We start from the raw sequence: 27,229 nt of genomic DNA on the forward strand, positions 1-27,229 counted from the left end.
ACTGCTGTAAAGGTTCTACCAGGTATACCTGCCTTCAAAGATAATTGGCACTTCCTTTTCCTTAACCTTTTTTGAGAAAATTTTGGTAAGCATATTACTTGTCAGTTGTTGCCTCTGTACAAGATTGTTTTGTTAGTTCTACAATAAGGACTTGCCAATAGAAGATGGGGTGTGCAAAAAATATTTAGTGAGAAACTCTTTGTATATGAATATGAATGGGTAGATAGTACGGTAGCACTGTTCTCCCATTGTTCATCAATTTGCTCAATCAGGCACCAGTAATGTCTCCATTATAAGACTTGTTGTTACTGTTTTTGGCATATTGTATACACCAAGGTAGCTTTCCAGGCTCTGCCGTGCGGGCAGGATACTCTCGGTAGCTTGCTGGCCTCTCCGAGAGGGATGGAGGAATCAAACCTGGGTAGGCTGTGTGCAAGGCAAATGCCCTACCTGCTGTGCTATCGCTCCAGCCCAAATGGGTAGGTAGCCAAAGGATTTGAGAGAGCCATCATAGGTTATATAGATCTGACTCTTTGGAGTAAAAGGATAGGAAAAATTTTAGGCTAAGGTGCAGATCCAAGCAGGCTTTGGTGAGGCCTCTTGGGAATCCATGGACCAGTGTTGGTCATCATTGTTTATAGAACAGATCGTGCCTTAGTATTTCTCCTACTAATTGAGTACCCTGCAGAATGCATGGCATTGGTGGGAATTTAGCAATGGAGCTTATGATATTGTACTTGGGGTTGTCAGATGCACTCTCTGTAGTTAGAGATTGAGGCATGTCTTAATGGTTGTGTCATTAAGATTTCTGCTTTTTTATCTACTAACTTTGCCCATTTATTTTTTACCACACAAATTTTGAGTTATCCAGTATCCCTCTGACTCCTCTCATTCTTGTTTCTCATTATCTTTGTGAGTCTATAGCTTCTTAATGTCTTTTAACTAAAATGTTAGTTGGATTTCAAGAGGTAGCAGATAAATTTGCATTTAAACCACTATGTTTAAATAAAATACTGTTTTACTTATTCATAGAGTTGAAGTATAATTCTCGAAATTACTGTATGTATTGTAGATTTATTAAGTGAATCTACTTACAATCTCCAGGGAGATAGTGTAGTCCTTTCTGATCACACAGTGATCACCATTTGGTACTTCTGGAAGCTGCAAGGGTCAAAGATAAAATCATAAGCAGGTGCCAGTTTGTTGCTGCTATCATTCTCCTTTGTGCTAGAGGACAAGAGCTGTGCTTATTAAAGGCTCTGGTTCAGGGCAGGGGATATGTCTCAGTGGTAGGATACTTACCTTGCATTGTATGATAAGGTCCTTGGTTTGCTTCCCAGCATTGCATGTGTTGGAATGGAAGTTGCTTAACCAATCACACCAAAGCCATCTTTAGATGAGAAAGCAAAGAGATTTAAATATTTAACATCAAGACAGACCACAACTAGACAATCACCTGAAGTTGCGGCAGAGCTCTTTTTATAGGAGTTTCTCTGGCAGTCATGGCCATAATGAAACAAAGAGAAGAAGGCCACAAGAATGAAGTTTTTCAATTGGTTGCTTAGTGATAACACACTGAGGTACATTGAGACAAGAGGGGTAGAACATGGGACTTAGAGTGGGCCATTGTTGCTGGGAATCTTTATGTTTGGATACATTCTGTTTTAGGTCCCATAGACATTTAATAATTTACTAATTGTTTCAGTGGCCCTGCTCCCCTTCCTGCCTAGGTAATAGGTGGGTTTGGGTCCTTCTGTTCTGGTCAGCTTTATGACCTAGTTATCTCTGTCTTTTCCCAAAATGGGCCACCGAGATAAAAATGGGCCCCCGACAGCCTCCCTGGTTACCTGTGCTTATTTACCTCCTCATAAGTTTTTAACTTTCCCATTACTCTAACAATACATCAAGGTAAGGTATTTCTTAATTTCAAGGATACAGAGAGAGTGAGGCAAAACCTGCAGCTTAACCCTTATATATCACACATGGTCCCCCATACACTACTGGGAATGTCTTCAGAGCGAGTCTGCCTCTGAATTTATGTAGTATATATGTAGTATGAGTCAGGTACCTCTTTTTAAGAACAAATACTAGGGCTGTAGTATTAATACAGTGGGTTGGGCACTTGTCTTGCACACATCCAGCTCAGTTTGGTCTCTAGCATCTAATATGGTTCCCTGAGCACCACCAGGAGAGATCCCTGAGCATAGAGCCAGTAGTAAGCCTAGGGCACTTCTGGATGTGGCCCCTACAAAATAAAGTAAAATAAAATTTTTAAAAAATACTATGGTAATTATAAGAAACTTCAAATGGACCAATAAGCCATGCCTGATGATTTGAATATTGGGTCAGTGTACTGTGCTGAAACATAATGGAATTTTCATTTTGGAAAGAGCTCTTTGTAGTGTGAGGATAAAGTTGAAAGTATTTGTAGTGATTTAGTCACTATAAATGATGAACGTCTGCACTAAACTCTACGTAGCAATTGGGATGTATCATGAAGAGAAAATTTATGAAGTCATAGAGAATGGAATCTGGTATCCTTCTTCGTATTTTGATACCTTCTATGTGGAGAGTTGTCTGTCTTCCCTGTCTATGTTTTTCAATTTTTATATCCCTATTCAGGATAACTGCTGCTTCTCCTTCTCCTCCTCTTCCTCCTCCTCCTCCTCCTCCTCCTCCTTTTCCTCCTCCTTCTCCTCCTCCATTAAAATTTTTATTTATTTTCTTAGTCCCCCACCTGTCCCTTTCCTTTGGTGATATTTGGTAACTAAGAGTCCTGCATGCACACCCAACTGCTGTGCTCTGCAAGGAAAATTCTCTTTAGCTGTGGTGCTCACAAATTCAAGTTGAGTGCTCACTAGGGATCACTTGCTTTAGTTGTGGTACTCACAATTGTGCAGACACAGGGAAGATGGTGGGGGGGGGCACTCTCCTGCTTGTGGTGCTCACACACCTTTTTCTTTTTATTTTTCTTTAATTTTTTTATTTTATAAAGTACTTCACAGTATTTGATTACATTTAATATTCAAACACCAATCCCACCACCACACACCTTCCAACCACCATATTTTGGGTGTTTCCATCTCATACCCCAATACATGCCCCAAAGCAGAAACAAAATAATATTTCCCTCTAAAATTGTTTGCCTCCTACTTTGAATCCCATCAAAAGTGGTACTATACTCTTGGAGTATGGGTAGGGTGTGTCTTATGAAGTATCATTCGCGGCCGCACAGTCCAGGAATGGGTTCACTGCTGGGTGAGGCTTGGCCTAAGCATGTGGAGAGCATCTGTGAACAGGGTGGCAGTTGAGTTCTGGAGGTTCTCACCTGCCAGGGCTGGGTCCTTGGGGCAGGGAGAGGTCTTACCCGCCCTTCCCCAGGCCCTCCGAATGAAACAGCCTGGCATGGGGTCTGGTGGCATGGTTATGGCAAGCATCATGTTATGCTCCTTTCCAGAAGAGAAGGACATGTGATCTGGATCGTGGCCGATGACGAGATTATCTGGCACGAGCCAGAGGTGGCTTATGGGCATGACTGTTGAGTTGCTGGAGATGATGTGGCGGTAGGGGGCGAATTACGGGCAGAGGATCACCGTTCCCAGTCCTATTGAACCCAGAGTTCACACACCTTTATAAATTGAGGTTCTTGCCCAAAGTCACACTCTGTAGTTGTAGTGTTCACACACACACACACACACACACACACACACACACACACTCTGACTGCAGTGCAGCGGGAAATAATTTGCAGCCCCAGGGATCCCGGAAAATAGGGCTACCAATACTACACTTAGAATATGCAGGTCACATCAGGAACTCAGGGTTTTCATACTTGTAAGACAGGCGCTTTAGCCACTGAGCCACCTCCTGGATGACATACACGCACCCGCATGCACGCAAACACACACAAATATATATATACACACATATGTATATATACATATATGTATCACGGATAATCACGGATCATGGTCCTCCCGTTGTTCATCGATTTGCTCAAGCGGGCCCAGTAACGTCTCCATCATGAGACTTGTTGTTCCTGTGTTTGGCATATCGAATACATCACCGGCAGCTTGCCAGGCTCTGCCGTGCGGGCGAGATACTCTCGGTAGCTTTCCGGGCTCTCTGAGAGGGGCGGAAGAATCGAACTCGGGTCGGCCATGTTGGCCACTTGTAAGGCAAACATCCTACCACTGTGCTATCACTCCAGCCCCACATATATGTATATGTGATATAAATAAGTATAGTATATACTTATTTAATTTATTTAAATATATATATATTTAACTTCTCTTTGGGGGGTGGTTGGGCTACACCCAGCAGCACTCAGCCCTTCTGAGTCTGTGCTCGAGCTCAATTCTGGTGGTGCTCGGGTTGAACTGGGGATGTGTTGCTGGGGATCATACTTGCACATGCAAGACAAGTGTCTTACCCTCTGTAGTGTCTCTCCACCCCCCATAATTTATCTCTTTATTGGTGTTTTCTCTTTGAGGAGACATTGTTGTCACACCTCCTTTCAGTTCTTGAAACACAATGTCCTTTAGATGTAAAACTATTTGTAATAGCTACTTTGAAGTCTGTTCATCTAAATCAATTGTTCGGGGTTCTCAAGTGTAATTTCTCTTTTGCCCTTATACCCATGTTTTCTAATGTCTCCTAACTTTTTGGATTTTTCTTTTTGTGACGTTGAGGTAGTGTTCATGGGTATTTCTAGCTTTGTGCTCAGGAGTGACACCTCACAGTATTCAGTGGACCATGTTTGGTGCCAAGGTTTTGAACCGGGATCACAGCCACTGCAGCCACATGCAAGACAGGCACCTTCCTCTCCAGTCCCGTCCTAAATTTTTGTTTTAGCATCTGTAGATACTGACCCCTCTCCCTCACTCCAGTGCTTGATTTTGGTTGCTAGCATATTTGTTTAGTGATTCTCTCTGTTTAGTACCATCTCTGATACTGCCGCCCTCCCCCTCCTCCCAAGAATGAACAGCTTTGGGTATGTATACAGCCTTCCTAATGATGAACAGCTACTGTGTCTTTACATGTCTCTTCATCTCTTCCTTTGATCTCCAATTAAGATTTTCTTGGCTCTGGTATCATATCTGCTAATAGCACAGTGTAGAGCAATGGGAAATAAAATCTGCCAGTGTTCACCAGCTTTGAAATGTCCCGACTAGGTCTTTAACCTCAAGAGGCTGTGCTGTCTCTTACTCTCTGTCTCCTTTAGAACAGTTTCTCTGCAAGGCACAGCTGGCTACACGGGCACACATTCAGTTCTGTACTGAAGAACAGAACTTTGTTCTGTCCCTTTGTTCTTACCAAGTTTCTGTGGAGTTAATTGAATAAATGCTTCTCGATTTGGTATAAGCCCTCTGATCAGTATCCAGAGACTTATAATTTATGATTGTATATGTTGACCAGCTAAATATAGGACTTTCTGGGAGAAAGATTTCCCTCAGCTCACAAAGCCATTCTTGAAGGCCTCTCTAGTCATTGTATATTTAATGATAGTGCATCTTAAAATAACAAATTCATATTTTCTAAAAAATAATGTAACATGAAACAGTGACCAAAATACAAATACAGTCTACAGAATGGGAAAGGATATTCGCCGAATACACATCCGACAAGGGGTTTATATCAAGGATATAGAAAGTACTGGTTGAACTCCACAAGAAGAAAACATCCAATCCCATAAAAAAATGGGGCGATAAAATGAACAGAAATTTTCTCAAAGAAGAAATCCGAATGGCTAAAAGGCACATGAGAAAATGCTCCACATCATTAATCATCAGGGAGATGCAGATCAAAACCACAATGAGATATCATTTCACACCACAGAGACTGGCCCACATACACAAGAACAAAAGCAACCGGTGCTGGCACGGATATGGCGAGAAAGGGACCCTCCTTCACTGCTGTTGGGAATGCTGACTGGTTCAGCCCTTTTGGAAAACAGTATGGACGATTCTCAAAAAATTAGAAATTGAGCTCCCATTCGACCCAGCAATACCACTCCTGGGAATATATCCCAGAGAGGCAAAAAAGTATAGTCAAAGTGACATCTGCACTTGTTTTTTCATTGCAGCACTGTTTACAATAGCCAGAATCTGGAAAAAACCTGAGTGCCCGAGAACAGATGTCTGGTTAAAGAAACTTTGGTACATTTACACAATGGAGTACTATGTGGTAGTTAGAAAAGATGAAGTCATGAAATTTACATACAAGTGGTACTACATGGAATGTATCATGTTAAGCGAAATGAGTCAGAAAGAAAGGAATAGACATAGAAAGATTGCATTCACCTGGGGAACATAAAGTAACAAAATAGGAGACTAACACCCAAGAATGGCCGAGATTAGTACCAGGAATTTTGCTCCATGGCTTGGAGGCCAGCCACACATGCTAGGGGAAAAGGCAGCTCAGATAGAGAAGGGAGCACCAAATGAAGGGTGTTGGGAGGATCCTCCCAGGATGGGAGAAGCATGCCGAAAGTAGACTATAGACCAAACATGATTACCACGCAATGCCTCTTTTGCAAACCACAGCACCCAAAAGGAGACAGAGAACAAAAGGGAATGCTCTACCACAGAGGCAGAGTGGGATGAGGGGATGGGGGGTGGGAGGGATACTGGGATCCGTGGTGGTGGGAAATGGGCACTGGTGGAGGGATGGGTATTTGATCATTGTATAACTGAAATCCAAGCACAAAAATCTATAAGTCTACATCTCTACCTCATGGCGTCTCACTAATAAAAATTAAAAATAAATAAATAAAAATTAAAAATAATGTAACATTGATAGGGCTCAAGTAAGATTTTATTGATATTTGGAAACCAGTTAACACATTGTTTTTTGTATTCTGAAGCATGTTCTTTTTTTCTGTTTAATTGAAATATATATGACATATGGTTTTATTAAGTTTAAGGTGTATGATGTAATGATTTGATACAACTGTGTATTGTGAAATGCTCATCACTGTAAGTTTAATTATGATCACTTCACATCATTATGCATATATATAGCACACTTGCGTAGTGCTCAGGGCTTGCTCCTGGCTCTGGGCTCAGTGAAAACTCCTGGCAGGCTTGGGGGGCCATATATGGTGGTGCTGGGGATCAAACCTGGGCTGGTCTCTTGCAAAACAAGTGTAGTGTCACTCCGACCCCCAAATAGTTATAATGTTTTTTTGAGATGAGAATTTTTAAATGTTTATTCAATAGGAACTTTCAAATATTCATAATAGTATTGTTTGCTATAACCATCACATTGAAAATTTCATCCTCAGAACTTATGTGTAACTGGAATTGTACCTTTTGACCGTCTTCACCCAGTTCCCCCACATAAATATGATTTGTGTTCCTATGAGTTTGGGAGTTGTTTTTTAGATTCCATGTATGAGACCAGACAATATTTGTCTTTCTCTGATACTTAGCATGATGCCCTCAAGATCTTTTTCTTCTTTCTTTTTTCTTGTGGGGGGCTGGAGCGATAGCACAATGGTAGGGCGTTTGCTTTGCGTGCAGCCAGCCCTGCTGAGCCGGGTTTGATTCTTCCGCCCCTCCCAGAGAGCCTGGCAAGCTACCAAGAATATCTCACCCATGCAACAAAGCCTGGCAAGCTACCAGTGATGTGTTCAATATGCCAAACACAGTAACAACAAGTCTCATGATGGAGACGTTACTGGGCCCGCTCAAGCAAATCGATGAACAATGGGAGGACCATGACCGTTTCTTGTGTGTGTGAGATCAAATCCAGAATCTTATACTTACAAAGCAAATATTACTCACTGTAAAGCAAATTACTCACTGTAACTGAGCTAAGCCCCAGCTTGGCTTATTTCCTTATAGTCATTGAGGAAAAACAGATGTTTTGAAAGGTATTAACAATTTTTCTGAAATTTGTTCTGATTGAACTTTAATAAAGACTTTGTATTTTACCTTTTAGCTTTAATATAGATAAATAACTTTTCTATTAGTCATAGAGGAAAAACAGATATTTTGAGAGATATTAACAATTTGTTCCTGAAATTTGTTCTGATTGAGCTTTAATAAAGACTTTGTATTTTACCTTTTAGCTTTAATATAAAGAGCTTTTTTATACAGAAGTTCATTTTCAGTATTTAATAGTTGTCCACATCAGCAGCTGTAGAGCTGAGGGCTAAGGACATTGGGAGGAGGACTGGATCCTCAAGCTCCTCAAGGCACTTTGGAGGCCTGTGCTTAATCACTAGCATCACACCTTTCCTCAGCACTGAGCCAATGATCCCTAAGTACCACCAGGTATGCGCCCCCTCCCCCCTGCCCTGCCACACACACACAAAGCATAGCCCTGGGCCAGATTGATTGGATTCAAATCCTTGCTCTGCATTTTATATTATAGGTAATTTACTTAATGGCTGTAGACTTTAGCTTTCTCCAATGTGAAATGAGTATTGTGTTGAGTTAAATGATCCACACATAACTGACATAGACTCATAGTAGGTGCTCAATAAATGTTAGCATATGGTTATTGCTGTTGTTTTATGTGTCTAAGACAAATATCTCATCTGTGTATAGTCTTATCAAGATCAATAATGCCACTTGTCTGTATTCAAAAATCTTGGTAAAGTTACTAACTAGCTACGATAGAATCTTGAGTGCCCTCTAGTGAATGAAAAAGTAGATGAGCTCTTCTCAAAAACCTAGTTCTGAGTTGGATTCATTTAGCTTAATATCCAAAGACAAGATCCACCTACAGACATGGATTTAAGAAAGTGTTACAATTTCCAGGAAACTTAAAATCCTCAGTATACTCAGACAGCTCAGCAGGTGAGTGCATCCTTTGCATGGGGAAGACCCAGCCTCAAGCCCTGTAACAGCTTGGTTCTCTGACTTCCACCAAGAATGACCCCTAAATAGAAAGTAAGCCTGAATACTTGATGCCAAAAATTATTTTAAAATTATTTTTTTTTCTTTTGGAGGACAACACCCAACAATGTCAATTCCCAGTTCTGTATTCAGGGATTGCTCCTGGTGGTACTGAACATTGAACCCCGGCGTCCTGCATGGAAAGCATGTACTCAATCCTTTAAGCTCTCTTGCCAGTCAGAAAAAAATATATATCTTAAGCATTCATTCAAAGTAGCCTGTTTTGGTCATGTAATTTATATTAGATAATAGAATAAAACTGTTGGGTAATATAGAGTGTTAGGTAAATATTTTTGTTTGAATTTAGTGCATTCAGTAGTAAGTGTGCCTTTAACATTTTCCATGGTAATACATGGAATTTTTCATGGTAATACAGTATACAGGATAACTTTAACACCAGTTTTCAGCAAGTAAATAGTATTTTTTGGTAATTCTCAAAAAATTGTTCATCAGTGTGCATATACTATCTGGAGAAGATCATCCCGGATTATGGGCATTTTGAGTTCTCTTCCAGTGTGTATGGGGTACCAGAAAGATTGCTAGATCGGGAATCAGAGACTGCAGTTCACCTTCCAGTTATTCTGTGTGACTTCATTTATATGACTTGCTTTCCTAGGACCTAATTTTCATTATGAATATAATGGAAGAATGTTGAGGGACAGGTCACAGTGACTCTTTAATTCTCCTTCCTGTATCTAACATTCTCAGGTTGAGTTATACACATATACTTTGATGTGAGTTAGATGCTAATAGACTGGTCCAGTGACTTGTGTGCACAGTGCTGATTTACAGCAGGGTTAGCAGCAAATGTAAATCAGCAGCAGTAGTACAGGCTTCTAAATGGTAATGCCTTACTGGGGATGCTGTTAGCTCACAGCACAATAGGCCTACTTCAGTTGGGGGAGGGGTTGTTAAGGAGAAGGAAGGCAATGTGTGAGTGGGAATTTGACAAATAAGTTGGGATTTTCCAGCAAAGAAGGAAACATATAAAGTGCCCAACAGAGAGAGCAGTAATTTTAAGAGCATCAGGAGTATGGGAGAAAGAAGAGTTGTGGAAGCTGCAGGTAGTTCAGGATGGGAGTCAAGGAGGTTACCGGAAGTAGCTGCTAAAGACTGTGATATCCAGAGATAAGGAAGGAGGGAGAGAGGGAGGAAGAAATGAGGGGAGGGAGGGAGGGAGGAAGAAAGGGGAGGGAGGGAGGGAGGAAGGAAGGAAGGAAGGAAGGAAGGAAGGAGCAAAAAATCAGTTCCATTTCAAATTATGTTGCTACATAGCTCTGTAGGCCCAAGATAAGGTTTTTGACTTAATATCATTTTCAGAAAATTTCCAGGCCAACCTGAGGGACATAGGCCATACAGAAGAGAGAGCAAGAGAGGGGAATAATATAATTCTTGTTTTAGAAGAAAAATAGGGCAAGTTAATGAGGAGAATCTAAGGAAGGAAGTGGAAGCAAAAAAAGCCATTAAAAGGTCTTTGCTGTGACCTAGACAAGAGTTGGTGAGAGCAGAGACTAGGGTAAGAGCAGAAAGGAGCAAAGCATTTCAACAGCTGTTTCCAAAACAAAGTGTGCAGGTTTGGGTAGCTGCTTAGAAGAAACTGATGAGAAGTAACAGTTGGTGTGAGGGTGTCACCAAGGGCTGTCTGAAAGAATAGTGGTGCTGTTGTTAGACCACCACACACACACACCACCGTCAGGTTCTATGGTACTCCCTCCCACCCAGTGTCTTTTTTATTAGCTATCTCAACTATACCTTTATCTTATTTTTTCAAGTAATTTGGTGGTAAACTTGAGATTAAATTCCTAATGTAGGTACATTACATGATTTCCCCCCAAAGATTTTAGCCTTTTAAAAGCATAAAGTATGGGGTTGGAATGATAGCACCGTGAGTAGCCTTGCACTTGGTTGACCTGGATTCAATCTCCAGCATGGTCCACTGAGCCACACCAGGAGTGATTCCTGAGTGCAGAGCCTGGAGTAAGCCCTGAGCACCAGTGGATGTGCCCCCCCCCCCCTCAACCATAAATAGCATGAAGTAAAAGAATGTTTAGAGCTATATAGCACTGTGATTCATGAGTTCAGTATTCATACTGCCAACTTATTCATACTGCCAACTTATTGCCATCAAAAATGGTTTGATTGGTATTTGGTAAGAAAGAACACCCAAAATGGCAAAAGAGGGAAGAAATAAAATTTATCGTGCACATTCTTTGTCAATGCACTGTAGCAGGCAGTAACTCCATTAATCATCTCTATTTATGCTGTAATCATACTCGATTAATCATCCTGGACTAACTACACTACGGAAGCTCTTATCTTTATGGGCAAGGAAACTGATGTTCAAAGTTTATACAGTTACTAATCGTAGAGTGTTAGGGAGATTGTGACAAGATTTAAAGTCAGAGCTTTTCACTAAAAATTTGACACTGGCAGTGGGACTAGTGTTGTAATTTTATATGCCTCAAATTCAACTGTCAATAACAATGTAAATCATAGTTTTTTGATAAAATAAACTTAATATACAAAAAGTTATATGTGAAAACATTGCCCTATAATATCGATGCTATAGGTACATCTTCTAGATACACACACACACACACACACACACACACATATATATATATAATTATATAAAAATTGAGTCCCTGTAGAAGGGTGTTAACATTTGAAAGGTTAAAAGCCAGGTCTGTGGAAATGGGTGACTGACTATTCCAGTAGGCAGGTTCTGAGGGAGCTCTTAAGAACACAGAAACTTCCATTGCTACAAGTAAAAAATGCTGTGCCTAAAGAGCTGATTTGGTACACTATAAAATAAGTCCCTTATGTTAAATAAACCATTGCATAGAATTTAATTTTTAAACAATTATAATACATTTAAACCATTTATATTGAGGTGTCAGGGTTTACAATTTTTTGATCACTCTTTTCATGCATACATCATTTTTTTCGAGGGAGATGCAGCACACCCAGCAATGCTCAGGGGCTACTCCTGGCTCTGCACTCAGGAAGCATTCCTGATGGTGTTCAGGGGACTAAATAGGATGCTGGGATCGAATCTGGCTTTGCTGCATGCAAGGCAAGCACCTTAACTTTTGTGCTATGCCTTGGTCCCAAGAATTTAGCTCCTTTGTTTTTGTTTTGGGGCCACCCCAGCAATGCTCAGGAATCACTGCTGGCAGGTTCAGGAGATCATAGGGGACACTGTAGAATTTAGCTTCTTAACTGAACATGGCAGCTGTCAAGAATTTCTTAGAGGCTGTGACAAGACTTCAAAATCAGAAGCATAATGCAGCCAAGGTATTTCTGGCATCTCCCAGCTATGTTGCATAGGGCGATTCAGAGAGGATTGCACTTGGGAAAAGTTAAAGAAGTCAGCTCTAGAATGACCTCAGAAAAGTGTAGACTGTGTTTCCCCCCTCCCCTTATCATTGAGATTTGAATTAAACTTTTTGTTAACTATTAAATGAATTAATAGTGTACTTTTTCAGTACTGGAATGATAGCACAGCGGGTAGGGTGTTTGCCTTGCATGCGGCTGACCCTGGTTCAATTCCTCCGCCCCTCTCATAGAGCCCAGCAAGCTAATGAGAGTATCCTGCCTGCATGGCAAAGCCTGGCAGGCTCCTCATGGTGTATTCGATATGCCAAAAAGAGTAACAAGTCTCACAATGGAGATGTTACTGGTGCCTACTTGAGCAAATCAATGAATAATGGGAGGACAGTGCTACAGTGCTATTTAGTGAAAAGTGGTTCTTAAGGGAAGGCGGTGCCAGGACACCTGCTTATTTTCACTGACACTGAACATCATCCTTTCAGGGGTTGCACATACCTGTATGTTAATAAGATGTCAGAAGCCTCTGTTTCTATAATATTCCCCTTCCCTTTTGTTCATTGTGGTGATGAGAGTTACCAGGGGTCATACTCTTCATTGTGTTTCTGGGGTTTGAATTTGTTGTGGTGCTGGGTATCATCTTCAATGATGTGGGGTGTTGCGGAATTCCAGCTTTCTAGATGCTAGGCAGGAGCTCAGTCATGGAGCCCCAGTTCGGGCCCCTTGATCTCACCTTTTTAAAGAAACATGTGTCATCCTTTCCAAGATTGATGAAACCTCAAAAGTGTTCATAAGAAAAGAAGCCAAGAAAGAAGATGGTATTCCAACACCCATCCCTCCACCAGTGTACATTTCCCAGCACCAGTGTCCCCAGGTTCTGAAATCTAATCATGAACAGCTTTGTAAGGGGTCTATCTGACAGTGATCCAATAAAAAAAGAAAAGAAAAAAAGAAGATAAGTTGATAATAAACTTAAAGAATAAGATATACTTGCATTCAACCTACAGTAAATAGAGAAAACACTTAGCATAAATACAAACTATGCCTTATGTGTATAAATATTATATGCTAATAAGTAATCAAATTATATTTTTCATATCAAAATGGGAAACAAGATACTGAGCCAGGTGGAATATCCCTAAGGAAACTACAATTTTTCCATAAAAGAAGAAACCATTCATGATAGTTTCATGATTTCACATAGTTTGGTGCTAGGTCTGGAGCAGAGGCTATAATGATTTGAGAAATATACTTGTTTTTATCTAGATAAAATAGTGGTTATTCTCCAGTAATTTCCATTTTGGTGCATACAAGTAAACACTAGCTTCTGTAACTTTCTAATCTCAACAGTGCTCTTGGGGCCTCCAGGAGATGATGAGTGTTAACCAGAGTGGGAGATTCTTCCTTGGCTGGGGGACATTGAAATATATGGGAGTATAGTAGTCTTGGGTGAAATTGGAGGCACTCTCTGTTTACTTAAAATAGGTTTCCAGAGAAGTGATGGATAATTTTTTCTCCTGAAAAGGGGCAGTCAGGCCAAATAAATTTGGGAACCTTTGGGTTATGATCTCGATCCTTAGCTATCAATTCTATATCAGTCTCTTGGAATTTTGTATTTCCCATATTTTTTACTGCACACTCTTTAGGGGCAAAGCATATATCACTTTAACAGATATATAAAATGATTTCTGGCCCCAGGTAAGTTTTAAATGCCTGATGTAGATTGCTGCCATATTTTCACATACTTAGGTATACTTCCTCCTGTTTTGCTAGAAAAGATGAAACTAACATAGTTTGTATAGAAAAAGCTGTGTTATTACTTGAAATGGATGTAAAATAAGGAGAAATACTATCCTTTCAGAAATCTTAAAGAGTTCCCTTATTCCCAAGTTTCACCATGGGCAAAAAATATCCTCTCCTTTCTACCCCTTACACCCACTATAATGATTCTGCTTTGGAATGAAAATACACCACCACTATTACTAATAGTAGTACTACTCTGAAGCTCCTTGACAGTTTTTTAAAAGATTGTAAGTCACTGTCACTGTCCTCCCGTTGTTCATCGATTTGCTCGAGCGGGCCCAGTAACGTCTCCATTGTGACAACTGTTACTGTGTTTGGTGTTTCAAATACCTTGCGGGTAGCTTGCCAGGCTTTGCTGTGCGGGTGAGATACTCTCAGTAGCTTGCTGGGCTCTCCGAGAGGGGCAGAGGAATCGAACTCGGGTCGGCCATGTTGGCCACTTGCAAGCAAATGCCCTACCCACTGTGCTATCACTCAAGCTCAAAAGATTGTAAGTCATGCTATTTAAATTATATGTTAGCAGTTTACAGCTATATGACTGTATATTTAAATTATATGTTATATATATGTTATATATATGTATATTTAAATTATATGTTAGCAGTTTACAGCTATATGACTAAATCCATACTTTGGAAGTAAGCCAACACAATAAAATATAGAAGTAATTGGTAGATAAGCTACCCATGATCTCTGATTTCAAGTTATTTACCAAGGCAATTAGCTTATTGTTTTTATTTATTCTTTTGAAAATAAGTGTCACATATTGGTATTTATGTTCTCACTACAAATTTGTTTACTATTTTTATGAGATTTCTCATCAAAAGGATTATGTTGCTGGATGGGAAATCCGTATTATTACCAAAAAACTCTGATAATCATTTTACTGTGCTCTGAAGATTCTTTGTATTTTTGGGGTGGGGGTTGTTTTGGCTCAGGGCTTACTTCTGAGTCCGCACTCATGGATTATTTATGGCAGACTCAGGGGACCATATAGGGTGCTCAGTATCTAACACAGGTTGGCCGCTTGTAAGGCAAATGCTTGAGCCATAAAGATTCTTGACCTCTTAATTTTTTTATTCATAAATTCAAAGGCTGTCAATGATTTTCTGGGGAAAATTTTGATCTTGCTTGTAGTGTTTACTGGCCTGGCCCCATTGCAAATAATAGAGGTTTGGGGGAAGTCTGGCCTCTAACCTTTCCTTGTTAAACTCTTCAACAGTCTGTAGGTGAGTCAATGAGCAGAAGGTTAACAGAGATGATGTAATTAGAGAAGTATAAAGTACTGGTATGTGAATAACATTTTTTGCCTTAGATATATTAGTTGAATTCCTGTTTTGTTTTTACACTTTATAGAGTACAAATTGATGCACAGGACCAGGAATATACCTTAGTGCTAGAGCATTTACCTTACATGAGCTCTGGGTGGGCTGGAGCAATAGCACAGCGGATAGGGTGTTTGCCTTGCACAGTAACAACAAGTTTCACAGTGGAGACGTTACTGGGCCCACTCGAGCAAATCGGTGAAGGAGAGGACAGTGCTACAGTGCTACAAAGCTCTGGGTTAGATTCTCAACCCCCACCAAAAGGAAGTATGAGCAGTAAACTGTATACTTTTTAAGGGTATAGCCCACTGAGATTTAACAAATGCATGTACACATTCTACACAGTTTCTTTTTTGTTTAATGAATCACTGTGAAATGTATTACAGACTTGCAAACTTTTGTGATTACATTTCAGTCATACAATGATCAAGTACCCATCCCTCCAGCAGTGCCCATTCTCCACCACCAATGTTCCCATTATCCCTCCGGCCACCTCCCCATCTCTCCCTGCCTCTGTGGCAGGCACATTCCCTTTTACTCTCTCCTTTTGAGTGTTATGGTTCGCAATACGGGTACTAAGTGGCCATCATGTTTGGTCCATTGTCTACTTTCAGCACACATCTCCCATCCTGAGCGAGCCCTCCAAGCATCATTTACTTGGTGGTCCCTTCTCTATCTCAGCTGCCTTTTCCCTCAGCATGGAAGCCGGCTTCCAAGCCATGGAGTGATCCTCCTGGCCCTTATCTCTACTATACTTGGGTGTTATTCTCACATTATGTTACTTTATATTCCACAAATGAGTGCAGTCATTCTATGTCTGTCCCTCTCTCTAACTCATTTCACATAGCATGATACTCTTCATATAGATCCACTTATATGCACATTTCATGACTTCATCTTTTCTAACAACTGCATAAAATTCCATTGTGTAAGACGTACCAAAGTTCTACACAGTTTCTTCATGCATCCGAAGGCATGCATTTTTTGGGGGGAGGATTTTTGGGTCACACCCGGCGATGCTCAGGGGTTACTCCTGGCTCTGCACTCAGGAATACTTCTGGCAGTGCTCAGGGTACCGTATGGGATGCTGGGAATCGAACCCGGGTTGGCCGCATGCAAGGCAAATGCCTTACCCACTGTGCTACTGCTCCAGCCCCAAAGACATGTATTTTTAAAACTTTAATATTAAACATAATTGAGTTAAGAATTGGTTTTTTTTTATTTGCGGGGGTGACACCTGGTAATGCTCAGGGCTTATTCCTTACTCTGCACTCAGGAATCACTCCTGGTGGGCTCAGGGACCATATCAGGTGCCAGGGATTGAACCCCAGTCAGCCATGTGCAAAAGAACTGCATTACCTTCTATACTATCTATCTAGGGTTTTTTTTCTAATTTTCTTTTATAAAGATAGGAGTGCCATTTTGATATAGGAATTTGTGTTTTAAATGTTCAAAATCATTCCTCTCTTTCTAAACCTTTTGGATATATTTTTCCTAAATGAAAAATGATAGGATTCTGCCTTCTAGAGATATTTAAGCATTGTATTACTATTATTATATAAAATATAATATTACTAATGGCCAATATATATTTGAGAAAACTTCTAATGCGGAACTTTATTAGTTTTGATATCTGCCACCTTCACTTTTTTCTTTTAACCATATAATTTACATCTTTCTCTCTTATTAGTTGCATCCAAAACAGATTGTCACTAAATTCATGTTTGAGTAATTCTTTGTACTGAAGACTCAAAGTTATAGCTTCTGACTAACAAATAATTTGGTTTCTTTTTAATCTAATGTTGACTTTTGCTCATTAATGGTGTTTTGAGCAATTGCTTTTTTTCTCAGATATTTTAACACCTCAGAAGAAAATAGTTAATAAAAATCTCTCACTTGGTCACTTATAATCTTTTTAAATAACTAATTAGCATGCTGAATGATTTATAGTACTTCAGTATTGATTAAGAATGGTTTTGAGTTTTTTAAATGTAAGTTCCCAGGAAATCAATGACACTTTAGATAATTATTTACCAAAGTCATCTTAAGAAAGAATAAGAGGGCTGACAAGTACTTCTCATAGTAATTGGCTTTATTTTATAGCTAATAGTTGTTTACTAATATAGTATTGAATTTAGTTTCAATTTAGCATTCAGTTAGGCAGGGTATTTTAATATATTCAATGCTTTGACCAGAACTGAAAATTCTTCAGGAAATATATTACCAGAGCCCCATTAATTTTAAGTGCTTAATGCAGTTTAGACTAATTTCTTAACTGATAAATTTGTCTATTTAAGAAAAAAATGACATCAAAAAAGTCTCAATTAATTGCATGCTGTTTCGTTTCTTTATCTGATCATGGAAACCTCAGGCCAGAGGATTTTTTTAAATGGGATAAAATTCAGAAAAAATAGAAGCTGCTTACATTTCCCTTGTGTTTGTGAAAAAGGGATAATAAAATGCATAGGTTGGTAGCAAAATGTATAAAAGATTAAGGAAATAATGAGTTTTCAGTTAACCCAAATTGGTGTGGAGGCCTGTCTGGGCCTCTGGTCATTCCTAGTTGAGAAGGTCAGCTTTCCTGATTATAGGCAGATAGCCTCATTAAAGCCTTCATGACCTGTTCTATTGCCAAAGGCTGCAGGGATCTTTAGCTTTCAAATTGGTTATTAGTAAAGGCAGAACTGGGCAACAGAATTTGACTTTGCTGCTATAATTCTTCCAGGGCTCTGTTTGGATCTCTCTTTATACTATCCTATAGTCATTAATTTCAAATCACCAAGGAAAAATTGTTGATTCAGTCATTATTTTTGTTGACTTATTTTGTTATATTTTTCAAATAATTAATATGTGTCCAATTATTTTAGGACTGGGTTATAATACTCTTTCTTCAGGAGTTTTTTAGGGGGACACACGCAGCTGTGCTCGAGGCTTACTCCTGGTTCTGTTCTCAGGGATCACTTCTGGCAGGACTCAGATGACCTTATGTGTGCTGGGGATCAAACCCAGACTGGCTGTGTGCAAGGCAAGCACCCTGACCACTATACTATGGCTCCAGCCCTTTATGTGCTTTTAAAGCCTGTCTTAGCTATTATTGAATTTTGTTATCAGTCAAGTTTCTGATACAAAATGGACAATGAAAATGGAAAAGAATACTAATGTATTTATCAGCAGGATATCAGCATCTAGATTTCATTCATCACTGGTGTGAGGTAGCTGAAATAACTTATCTCTATAGCAGCCGTGACTGCTTGTTACCCAAGTCAACGTCACCACATTAGCACTGTTGTGCGATTGAATTTTAAGGACACCTGTAAGAGCTGCACAACCCAAGAAGTAATTGTAGCGTGATGTCTAAAAGTCTGTGTGAACGTTAAAATTTCTGCTTCCAGAAGGGCTAGAGAGATGGTATAGGAAGTAAGACACTTGCCTTGCATGTAGTAACTGCAACCCGAATTCCCAACACTGCATATGGTTCCCCCAGCACTCCCAGGACTCACTCCTGAGCCCAGAGCTAGGATTAGCCTCTGAATACTGCATCGTGTGGTCCAAACCTCCTCCCTTCCTCAAAAAAAGAAGACTTGCTTCCTCTAAATACTAGTTGTGTGATTTCCATAACTTTTTATCTCACTGAATCGGGTCCTCAGTTTCATCCTTTGAAATATGGGAATAGAGAAGTATTTTTCTCAAGGTTTTATAATTTTTAAATGAGGGCTTATGCAACATCTCAAATGTTGCATAGTAAGCTCCCAGATGTTGCCGTACATAGTCTGAGGTCTTTCAGTACATTTGCAGAGTACAAAAGACTACTGTTCTGTGGACGTTAACTCTCTTTTGCATTGCAAGTTGGTAGATTTCAAGGAAAATAATTAAAAACTACCAAAGATTTACATGAGCAGCAGTAAAGACATGGGTATATTGATTTGCATAAAATGTATTAATTCAACCTATTTCTTTTAAATTTTTTATGTGACTCTTACCGGTTTTTAAATTACATATGTAATTTGTATACTATTTCTATCGGATGATGCTGATCTAAATACTTAATAAATGGACCTGGACAAGTTAATTCTTAATTTAGATTGTTTAAGCTCTGGAGGTTAAGATTGTGATTGAAATACTAAGAAAGCCAGAGATCATTTCCTTTTTTAGTCTATTAGTAAATATCTAAATAATTTTTGACCAATAGTCAAATTACCTTACTGCAGAATGGTGGCACTCTGAAAATAGCATTCTGACTTTATACAAAAGATAGTATAAAGAAATTTTCTAGGAATGACATCTGTACCTATATGTTCTTTGCAGCACTGTTCACAATAGCCAGAATCTGGAAACAACTTGGGTGCCCGAGAACAGACAACTGGTTAAAGAAACTTTGGTACATCTACACAATGGAATTTTATGTAGCTGTTAGGAAAGATGAAGTCATGAAATTTGCTTATAAGTGGATGGACATGGAAAGTATCATACTAATGAAATGAGCCAGAAAGAGAGGGATAGACATAGAATTACTATACTCATTTGTGGAATATAAAATAATATGACACTAACACCCAAGGACAGTAGAGACAAGGGCCAGGAAGATTGCTCCATGGTTGGAAGCCTGCCTCATGAGCAGGGGAGAAGACAGCTGAAATAGAGAGAAGGGGTCACTAAGTCAATGATGGTTGGAGGGATCACTTGGGATGGGAGATGTGTGCTGAAAGTAGATAAAGGACCAAACATGATAGCCTCTCTGTATCTGTATTGCGAACCATAATGCCCAAAAGTAGAGAGAGAGAGTATGGGGGAAATTTTCTGCCATAGAGGCAAGGAAAGAGGTGGGATGGGGGGGGGGTATACTGGGGACATTGGTGGTGGAAAATGTACACTGGTGGAGGGATGAGTGTTCGATCATTGTATGACTAAAACTCAAATATGAAAGTTTTGTAAGTATAGCTCACAGTGATTCCATTTAAAAAAAGAATTCTTCTAGGACTGAGGCAATGACTCAAAGTACTCAAAGTAATGCTTTGAATATAGGCCAGGTTCAGTCTCCAGCACCATATAGTACCCCAAGCACCACCAGATGAGACCCTCATGCATACTGAGTGCTCAAATAGGAGTAGTGCCTGCATAACACTGGATGATCCCCCCCAAAAAAGGAGTTTCTTTATCACAAGAATAAATAGTAATGCAATGAATAATAAATACTTTCCTAGAAAATTCTGTTTAAAGCTGACTACATGAGAAGAGCTTTCCTAATTTACCCTTAGTTGAGAGCAAGACTAAAGGGCTTAGTTGCTGCACCACTGTCAGTTGGATAGCCCTAACTTCTTAGGAAATTGCTACCAGGAATATTAAAATTCTAAAATTTCCCCCCAACAATTATAAATTGCAAAACCAGAAGAGTGTAGAGTTACCCATTACTATAACAAAACAGGATTTACAAGGGTGATGTAACTGGGTCAGAGGCTCACAATAATGTTCCGTATTTGTATCTCTATCCACTCAGATAATCACATCTTCCAATCATATAATCATTACTTGATGTTTTAATTCTTTCCTACTCCAGCTCACGAGTAGAAAAATGACATTCAGTGGGAGGAGAGGATGATCCTGGAAATTGAAACCAGGGCCTCCTACACAGGAGGCATGTACGTACTCTATAACTGATTTACATCCCTAGTCCCCAGAAAATACTATACTTAGCTTCTGTGTCAGCAAGGAATTAATAACACTGCATATACATACATACATACATACATACATACATATATCTATATCTATCTATATCGATGTTTAATTTGCATTTCCTTCTCATTCAAACACTTTGAGTCTAATATGTTTGTAATTAATCGTTTGAACACACAGATAATATGTTTGGGTTTTTCAAACTGATTTTCTTATTCTAATATTTTATTTACTTTACCATCAATTTAAAGAGTACAACTTGACAAGTTTCTAAATGTGGTCTTATTGCACCAATGTCATTGAAGTTTGGGTTGTTTTTTTTTTTTTTGGTTATGTTTAATTTTTGGTTTTGGGGTCACACCCATTGGTGCTCAAGGTTACTCTTGACTCTGCACTCCTGGTGAGATCACTCCTGGTAGACTCAGGGGACCATAAGGGGTGCTGGGGATCAAACCCAGGTTGGCCACATGCAAGGCAAATACCCTGCCCACCACTGCTGTCACTCCAACCCCAACTAAAGTTGTAATGGTATCCCACTATCAAAATGGTTTCTTTTGGTCCTCTCACTCCCCCGCCTTCTTCTTTTCCTCATACAATCACCACAGTTTTCACAAAAGCTACAAGTTTTGTTGTTTCTTGCCAATTTGTTTGCTTTGGTTATTTATAGCACATATAAGTGAAACTATGGGTCAGGCACTTTCTGATTATTTCAGTTAGCATGATCACCTCAAACTCCATACGTTTTGTCACAAGTCATAATTTCATCTTTTAAAATATTTGAATGCTGGATAGATAGTACAAGGGTCAAGGGGTTAAATTTTCACTTTGGAGGTGTTTTGGGCCACACCAGTGGTTCTCAGAGCTTACTCCTGGCTCTGCACTCAGGGATGACTTCTGGTGGGGTTGAGCGACCATATGTGGTGCCAGAGCTGGAACCTGGCTAAGCCCCGTTTAACGCAAGTATCCTCCCTGCCTGCTGCACTATTGCTCCAGCCCACAAATTTTACAAATCTTCTATTTACTTGAAAAAAGAAAACCATTAGGACAAACACCATTAGAATTTTAATAAGGGTTATATTGAATCTGTAAAACTTGTTTTAACTAGAATTGCCATTTTAACAATGTCAAACTGATTTTCTATTTGCAATATACCCATTGACTTATACTTGAGTTAGGAAAATGGTGCGATAATTATACTAGATAGAAGCATCCCTTGTAGGATTGCTTTTTATAATTTAAATATATTTTTATGTGGCTAGTTTTATGCTCTTTGGTTAGCGCTCTGATTTTAGGCCCTGAAATGACAGATTGAATAACGTTTAACATGTTTTCATCTTTGAAGACATGGTCCCTAGCAAGTCTAACTTCATTTTCAGGATGGGTAGATGATAAGATCAGCCTCATAGAAAACGGAAATTTGTGAGTGAGAAGAAAGGGTCTTCAGAGCATCCATTTCTCAATACAGAATTTTAGTATAAAAATGTGGCTCATAGCAAATGATGTATTTCAGGGTTAAAACACATTGTAGTTACATGAAAGAGAAAAAATAAAAAATAAACTGAAATAGAAGAAAAGACCAATTTTCTTTATGGCAAACACTAAATCTTTGTTTACTTCTTGACTCTGAGGTCAGAGTATCAAGTTGAAATTGGCTTCTGATCAGGATATAGAGATGAAAAGAGAAACTGAAGTGAAAACAGAAGGTATGAGAAGGGTAACTTAGTCTAATAAAATGAGAAACTAGAGAAACATAAAAACAAGTAATAAAAAACACCCTAGGGACTGGAGCGATAGCACAGCAGGTAGGGCATTTGCCTTGTACGCAGCTGACCCGAGTTCAATTCCCAGCACCCCATATGGTCCCCCCAGCACCTCCAGGCGTAATTCCTGAGTTCAGAGCCAGGAGTAACCCCTGAGCATCGCTGGGTGTGACCCAAAAAGCAAAAACAAAAAACAACAACAAAAAAAACACCCTAAGCTTTCCCTTGAATCCTAGCAGAACATTCTTGAACAATAGAAAAGACTCAGCATCTGATTTATGTTGTCTACCTTCAACCTGGCCCTCCAGCATACTTGCTGAAAACCTTCCTCATAGTTAAGACTTCCCAGCACAAAACACACACCTGACTCCTCTTCTCTCCTTTCCTCTGCTCTCCCCTTTTCTCCTTCCCCTCCATTCCCCTCTTCTCCTCTCCCTTCCCATCCCCTTCTCTCTCCTCCCTTCCGATTCCCTCCCCTCTTCTCTCCAACAGCTTTTGGAGATGGAGACCATTTTTATGTTCCTCTGAGTACTTCTTTTATAATGAGTACTAAGATTCCATAATCCCTCCAGCCACTTCACATAGCCTGTGACCTCGCATCTATTTCTCCCTTGCATCTTTTAAAACATATTTTAAATTTTTATTGAAACCATCATGATTTACAGTACTGTTAATAGTAGGGTTTCATGCCTACAACCTTCAAACACTACTCTCCACCAGAGCATCCTCTTCCCCTCCACCATTGTCTCGGGGTCTCCACCCACCCACACCACACCCACCTTTGGCAAGTTCAGTTCTGTAGACCAGATCTCAAGGTCTGTTGTCTTTGACCACTTATTGATTCCTTACTATGTTTCTTTATATTCCTTGTATGGAAGAGATGCTATGTATCTGTTGCTTTCCTTCTGAAATCAGCTTAGTAAATTGGCTTCTGTGTTTGTTTTATTGGTGGCTGTGAGGGAGGCATTTGTAGAGGTTGGCAATTGGTTGGCGTAGCAATGACAGGCACCCCCCCCCGCGCCCAAGTTTTCTGATTCCAGAGTCTTTGAACTTGTCATTACTGCCTCTTACAAACACAGTGTTCCTTTAAAGCAACAGCAAACAAACAAATAAATTTAACCTTATCTGACCTTGATGCTTTTTCCTGCTGCCAGATTTTTCTAATCTAATCTTTTCTAAATCTAGCATGGCATCATGAAAGGATGGTGAAAGCCAAGGCTCACGGTTTACCCCTCAGGCCTGAACTAAAGTACAGCAGAAAAGGTACTTGCCTTGTACATGGCTGACCCTGGTTCGATACCCCACACCTCCTATGGTTCCTCAATCCTGCCAGGAGTGATTCCTGAGCTCAGAGCCAGGAGTAAGCCCTAAGTACTGCCAAGGGTGGCCCCCAAACTAAAAGAAAACAAAGGGAAAATCCCCTTAGCCCTCGTATAGTTGCGTGATCTTGAATTTGCTCACTCTGTTTCCTCATCAGTAAAAATGCCCATCTCATATGATTGTTAGGATAGCATATAGCAATATTAAGTACTTAGACCATTGAGAGACATCATAAATTTTGATTTTATTATCACATAATTGTCTCCTCCATACTGACTTCAAACCTGACCTTTCCAATGATCTTCAGAATGCTAATGATCCTTCCTGGCTGAATTTTACAGCCATTACTCAGCCTTCTCCAACTACTCATGACTTGATTCCATTTATTACCTTGACTTTCTTAACATTGTATTATTGATTCATCCTTTTCTAGTGACTTCTCGTTTGTCAAATTTGCTGACTTATTTTCCTCATTCTACCTTTTTGCAAGTTTTCTATGGTTGCATCTGCAGTCATTGTTCTTTTTGACAAAATTACACAGAATTAATAAATCAGAGAGGAGATAATGTTATCTCTTTTTCTTTGTACCTTTACTTGGTTCTTCTTTACCTGCTTCCCTTCTACTTTCAAATATTAAAGTATCACATTTGAATTTATTCATCTTCAAACAGGTAAGACTTCAAGACTGTTAGCATGGGATTGTTTTAATGTAAATATGTCAAGTGGTATCCATGCCCACACTTTCCATGTGCTGATCATTATATTAACAGCTTTATTTTTCAAATAATATCATACTGTTTACAACAGTATATTTACCTACATTGTCAGAATTTGACCTTCAGAATAACACTGAGGTTGTGTCCTATATTATTCAACATATATCACATATGATGTGCAAAAATTTATGATTCAATGCTAAGAGGAATACCTTTTCTATTAAACCATACTAATTCTTGCCCCCCATTCCATGTAGCTTCCTTGATATGTGTTTATAAGTACTAGATTTTTAGACTAAAGAATAGAGAATATATTATTACCCAATTTGGGGGGAAATAAAGGAAAGGTAACATTCAAAGCAAAATTTAGTTATTTGCAGATAGAGGATTATACACTAAAACTTTGTTACAATAGTTTGTAGCATACACTGAAACTTTGTTACGGAAGTTTGGGGATTATTCAGGGAAACTTTGTTACAATAGTTTAGGGAAAGTATTTGTTCTATTTTCACTTTAATAAAAAGTGAGCTGGCTGGGGAGTAGAAGGGGAAAAGTGCCTGTCATAGAGTCATACTGGTAGGTGAGAGGGAAACTGGGGACACTGGTGGAAGGAAGTGGACAATGGTGAAGGAATTGCTTTTGGAACATCATATGACTGAGACTCAATCAAAATAACTTTGTGACTATGTAAATAGTGATTTAGTAAATTGTTAAAGGAACTGAATATAATGCATATAGATTTATATTGGCAAAAATTATTAAATTTTTTTGTAAAAAATGTCTTAACCTTAAGCTTAGGTCGAATGGGGGATTTCATCTCTCTAGGTAGAGAAGTCTTCATGTTACCATAGATCAAGCCCATTCATTCATCATTCACTCTAATTGCCTTTTGTTCCTACCTAATAAAGTATGTTATGTGTTTGTTTTGCAGATCTAAAGCGGGAAGCCAGTATCTGTCATATGCTGAAACATCCACACATTGTAGAATTATTGGAGACATATAGCTCAGATGGAATGCTTTACATGGTTTTTGAATTGTGAGTGTACATTTAATATTCTTAAGGGCAAAAGTTATATGCAATGTTGATTTTGGACAGTGCTGACACTTTTCTTTTAAAATTTAATAATGGTTGTGAGAGTTAGCTCCAAAGTCTGGAGCACATGCTTTGCATGAGAGAGGTCCAGGTTCAAGACCCCACAATACATAGTCCCCTGAGTATTCCTGGACGGGGCCTCAAAACAAGGAACTCAATAATACTTGTGAACTCCTCTACCTAGACAACCTCAAAGAAACAAGAATTAAAGGGTTATCTTATCCAATATTCACAGTGGCTAAAGAAGCAAAACTTGCTTATAATCAGTTACCCTCAGGTTTTGCAGATTTCGTAGAAGTGGTTCTAAAAATAGAGTTCAGAGGGACTGGAAGTCTCAAATTAAATCATTTTAACCATAGAATTGGTGGAAAAGTGTGGTTTGGGAGTGGAAGTTTCTGTGTAGCAAACCTCTGAGGCAACTAAAACAATACTGAACTAAACTTTATCTTTTGAATAATCACCATATTGTGATATGAAAGAAATTCTAGTAGCTGGAACAGTTTTACAGTGAGTTGGATCCTTGCCTGGCACATGGCTGACCTGGGTTCCATCCCCAGCAAACCATATGGTCTCCCAGACTTATCAGGAATGATCCTTGAGCATAGTAAGCTTTGAGTACTGCCAGGTATGGCCCCAAAATCAAAAATTGGAAAAAATCTGTACATATGTATCTTGGTTTTTCAGTAAACCATTTGATCTGTTTCTCACATAATTTTTGTTGGTAAGATGGAAAACTCTGAGCGAAGGGTAGTGCAGCTGGGTAGTTTGAGAGCTACATGGACGGTTGTGTACAAAGTGGTTATATGAAAGTTAATTAGGGACCATCGAGATAGTACAGGCCTTGCACATGGCCAGCTCTAGTTCAGTCCCTAGCACCACATATGAACACAGTCAGGTGTGACCCCTGAGCACAGAGTCAGGAGTAAGTCCTAAAACTGCCAGATACATCCCAAAGTCCCAAATTCCCCCCCCCCCCAATAGTTTTTGAGATTAAATCCTGTTCTGCTTCGTCAGTGACTTTGGTTTGGGTCTCTTACAAGGTGATAGTTAAGGTGCTTACCAGGACTGAAGACATGTTATGACTCTACTGGGGGTGAGTCGGCTTTCAGGAGTATTCACATGGTTTTTGACTATGAGAATGAAAGCCTTAGTTCCTCTTAAGCTCTTGGCCCGAAGTCTACTTAATTCCTTGTCACAGGACCTCCTCCATAGAGCAACTTCACAGCATGGCAGCTGGCTTCATTCGGGCCAGCCCGAGAGCAGGAGACAGTATAAGCAAATGTCACAGTCCTGTAACCTAAT

At 39.5% G+C, this 27,229-nt stretch overlaps 1 protein-coding gene across 14 annotated transcripts in view; it reads left to right on the plus strand.

Annotated features, from left to right (window-relative positions):
• CASK (calcium/calmodulin dependent serine protein kinase) overlaps window positions 1-27,229 on the plus strand; it is a 998,363-nt gene that overhangs the window by 169,606 nt on the left and 801,528 nt on the right. For all 14 annotated transcript variants that reach the window (XR_008794862.1, XM_056131339.1, XM_056131340.1 and 11 more), the window contains exon 3: window positions 25,765-25,870. Coding sequence is in view for 13 of the 14 variants with exons in the window: in XM_056131339.1 (XP_055987314.1) it covers window positions 25,765-25,870 (106 nt within the window). In the remaining variant the exon portion in view is untranslated. The remainder of the gene's footprint in view (window positions 1-25,764; window positions 25,871-27,229) is intronic.

Source organism: Sorex fumeus, unplaced genomic scaffold (assembly GCF_029834395.1).
Source record: "Sorex fumeus unplaced genomic scaffold, SorFum_2.1 ptg000086l, whole genome shotgun sequence".
Classification (NCBI taxonomy): domain Eukaryota; kingdom Metazoa; phylum Chordata; class Mammalia; order Eulipotyphla; family Soricidae; genus Sorex; species Sorex fumeus.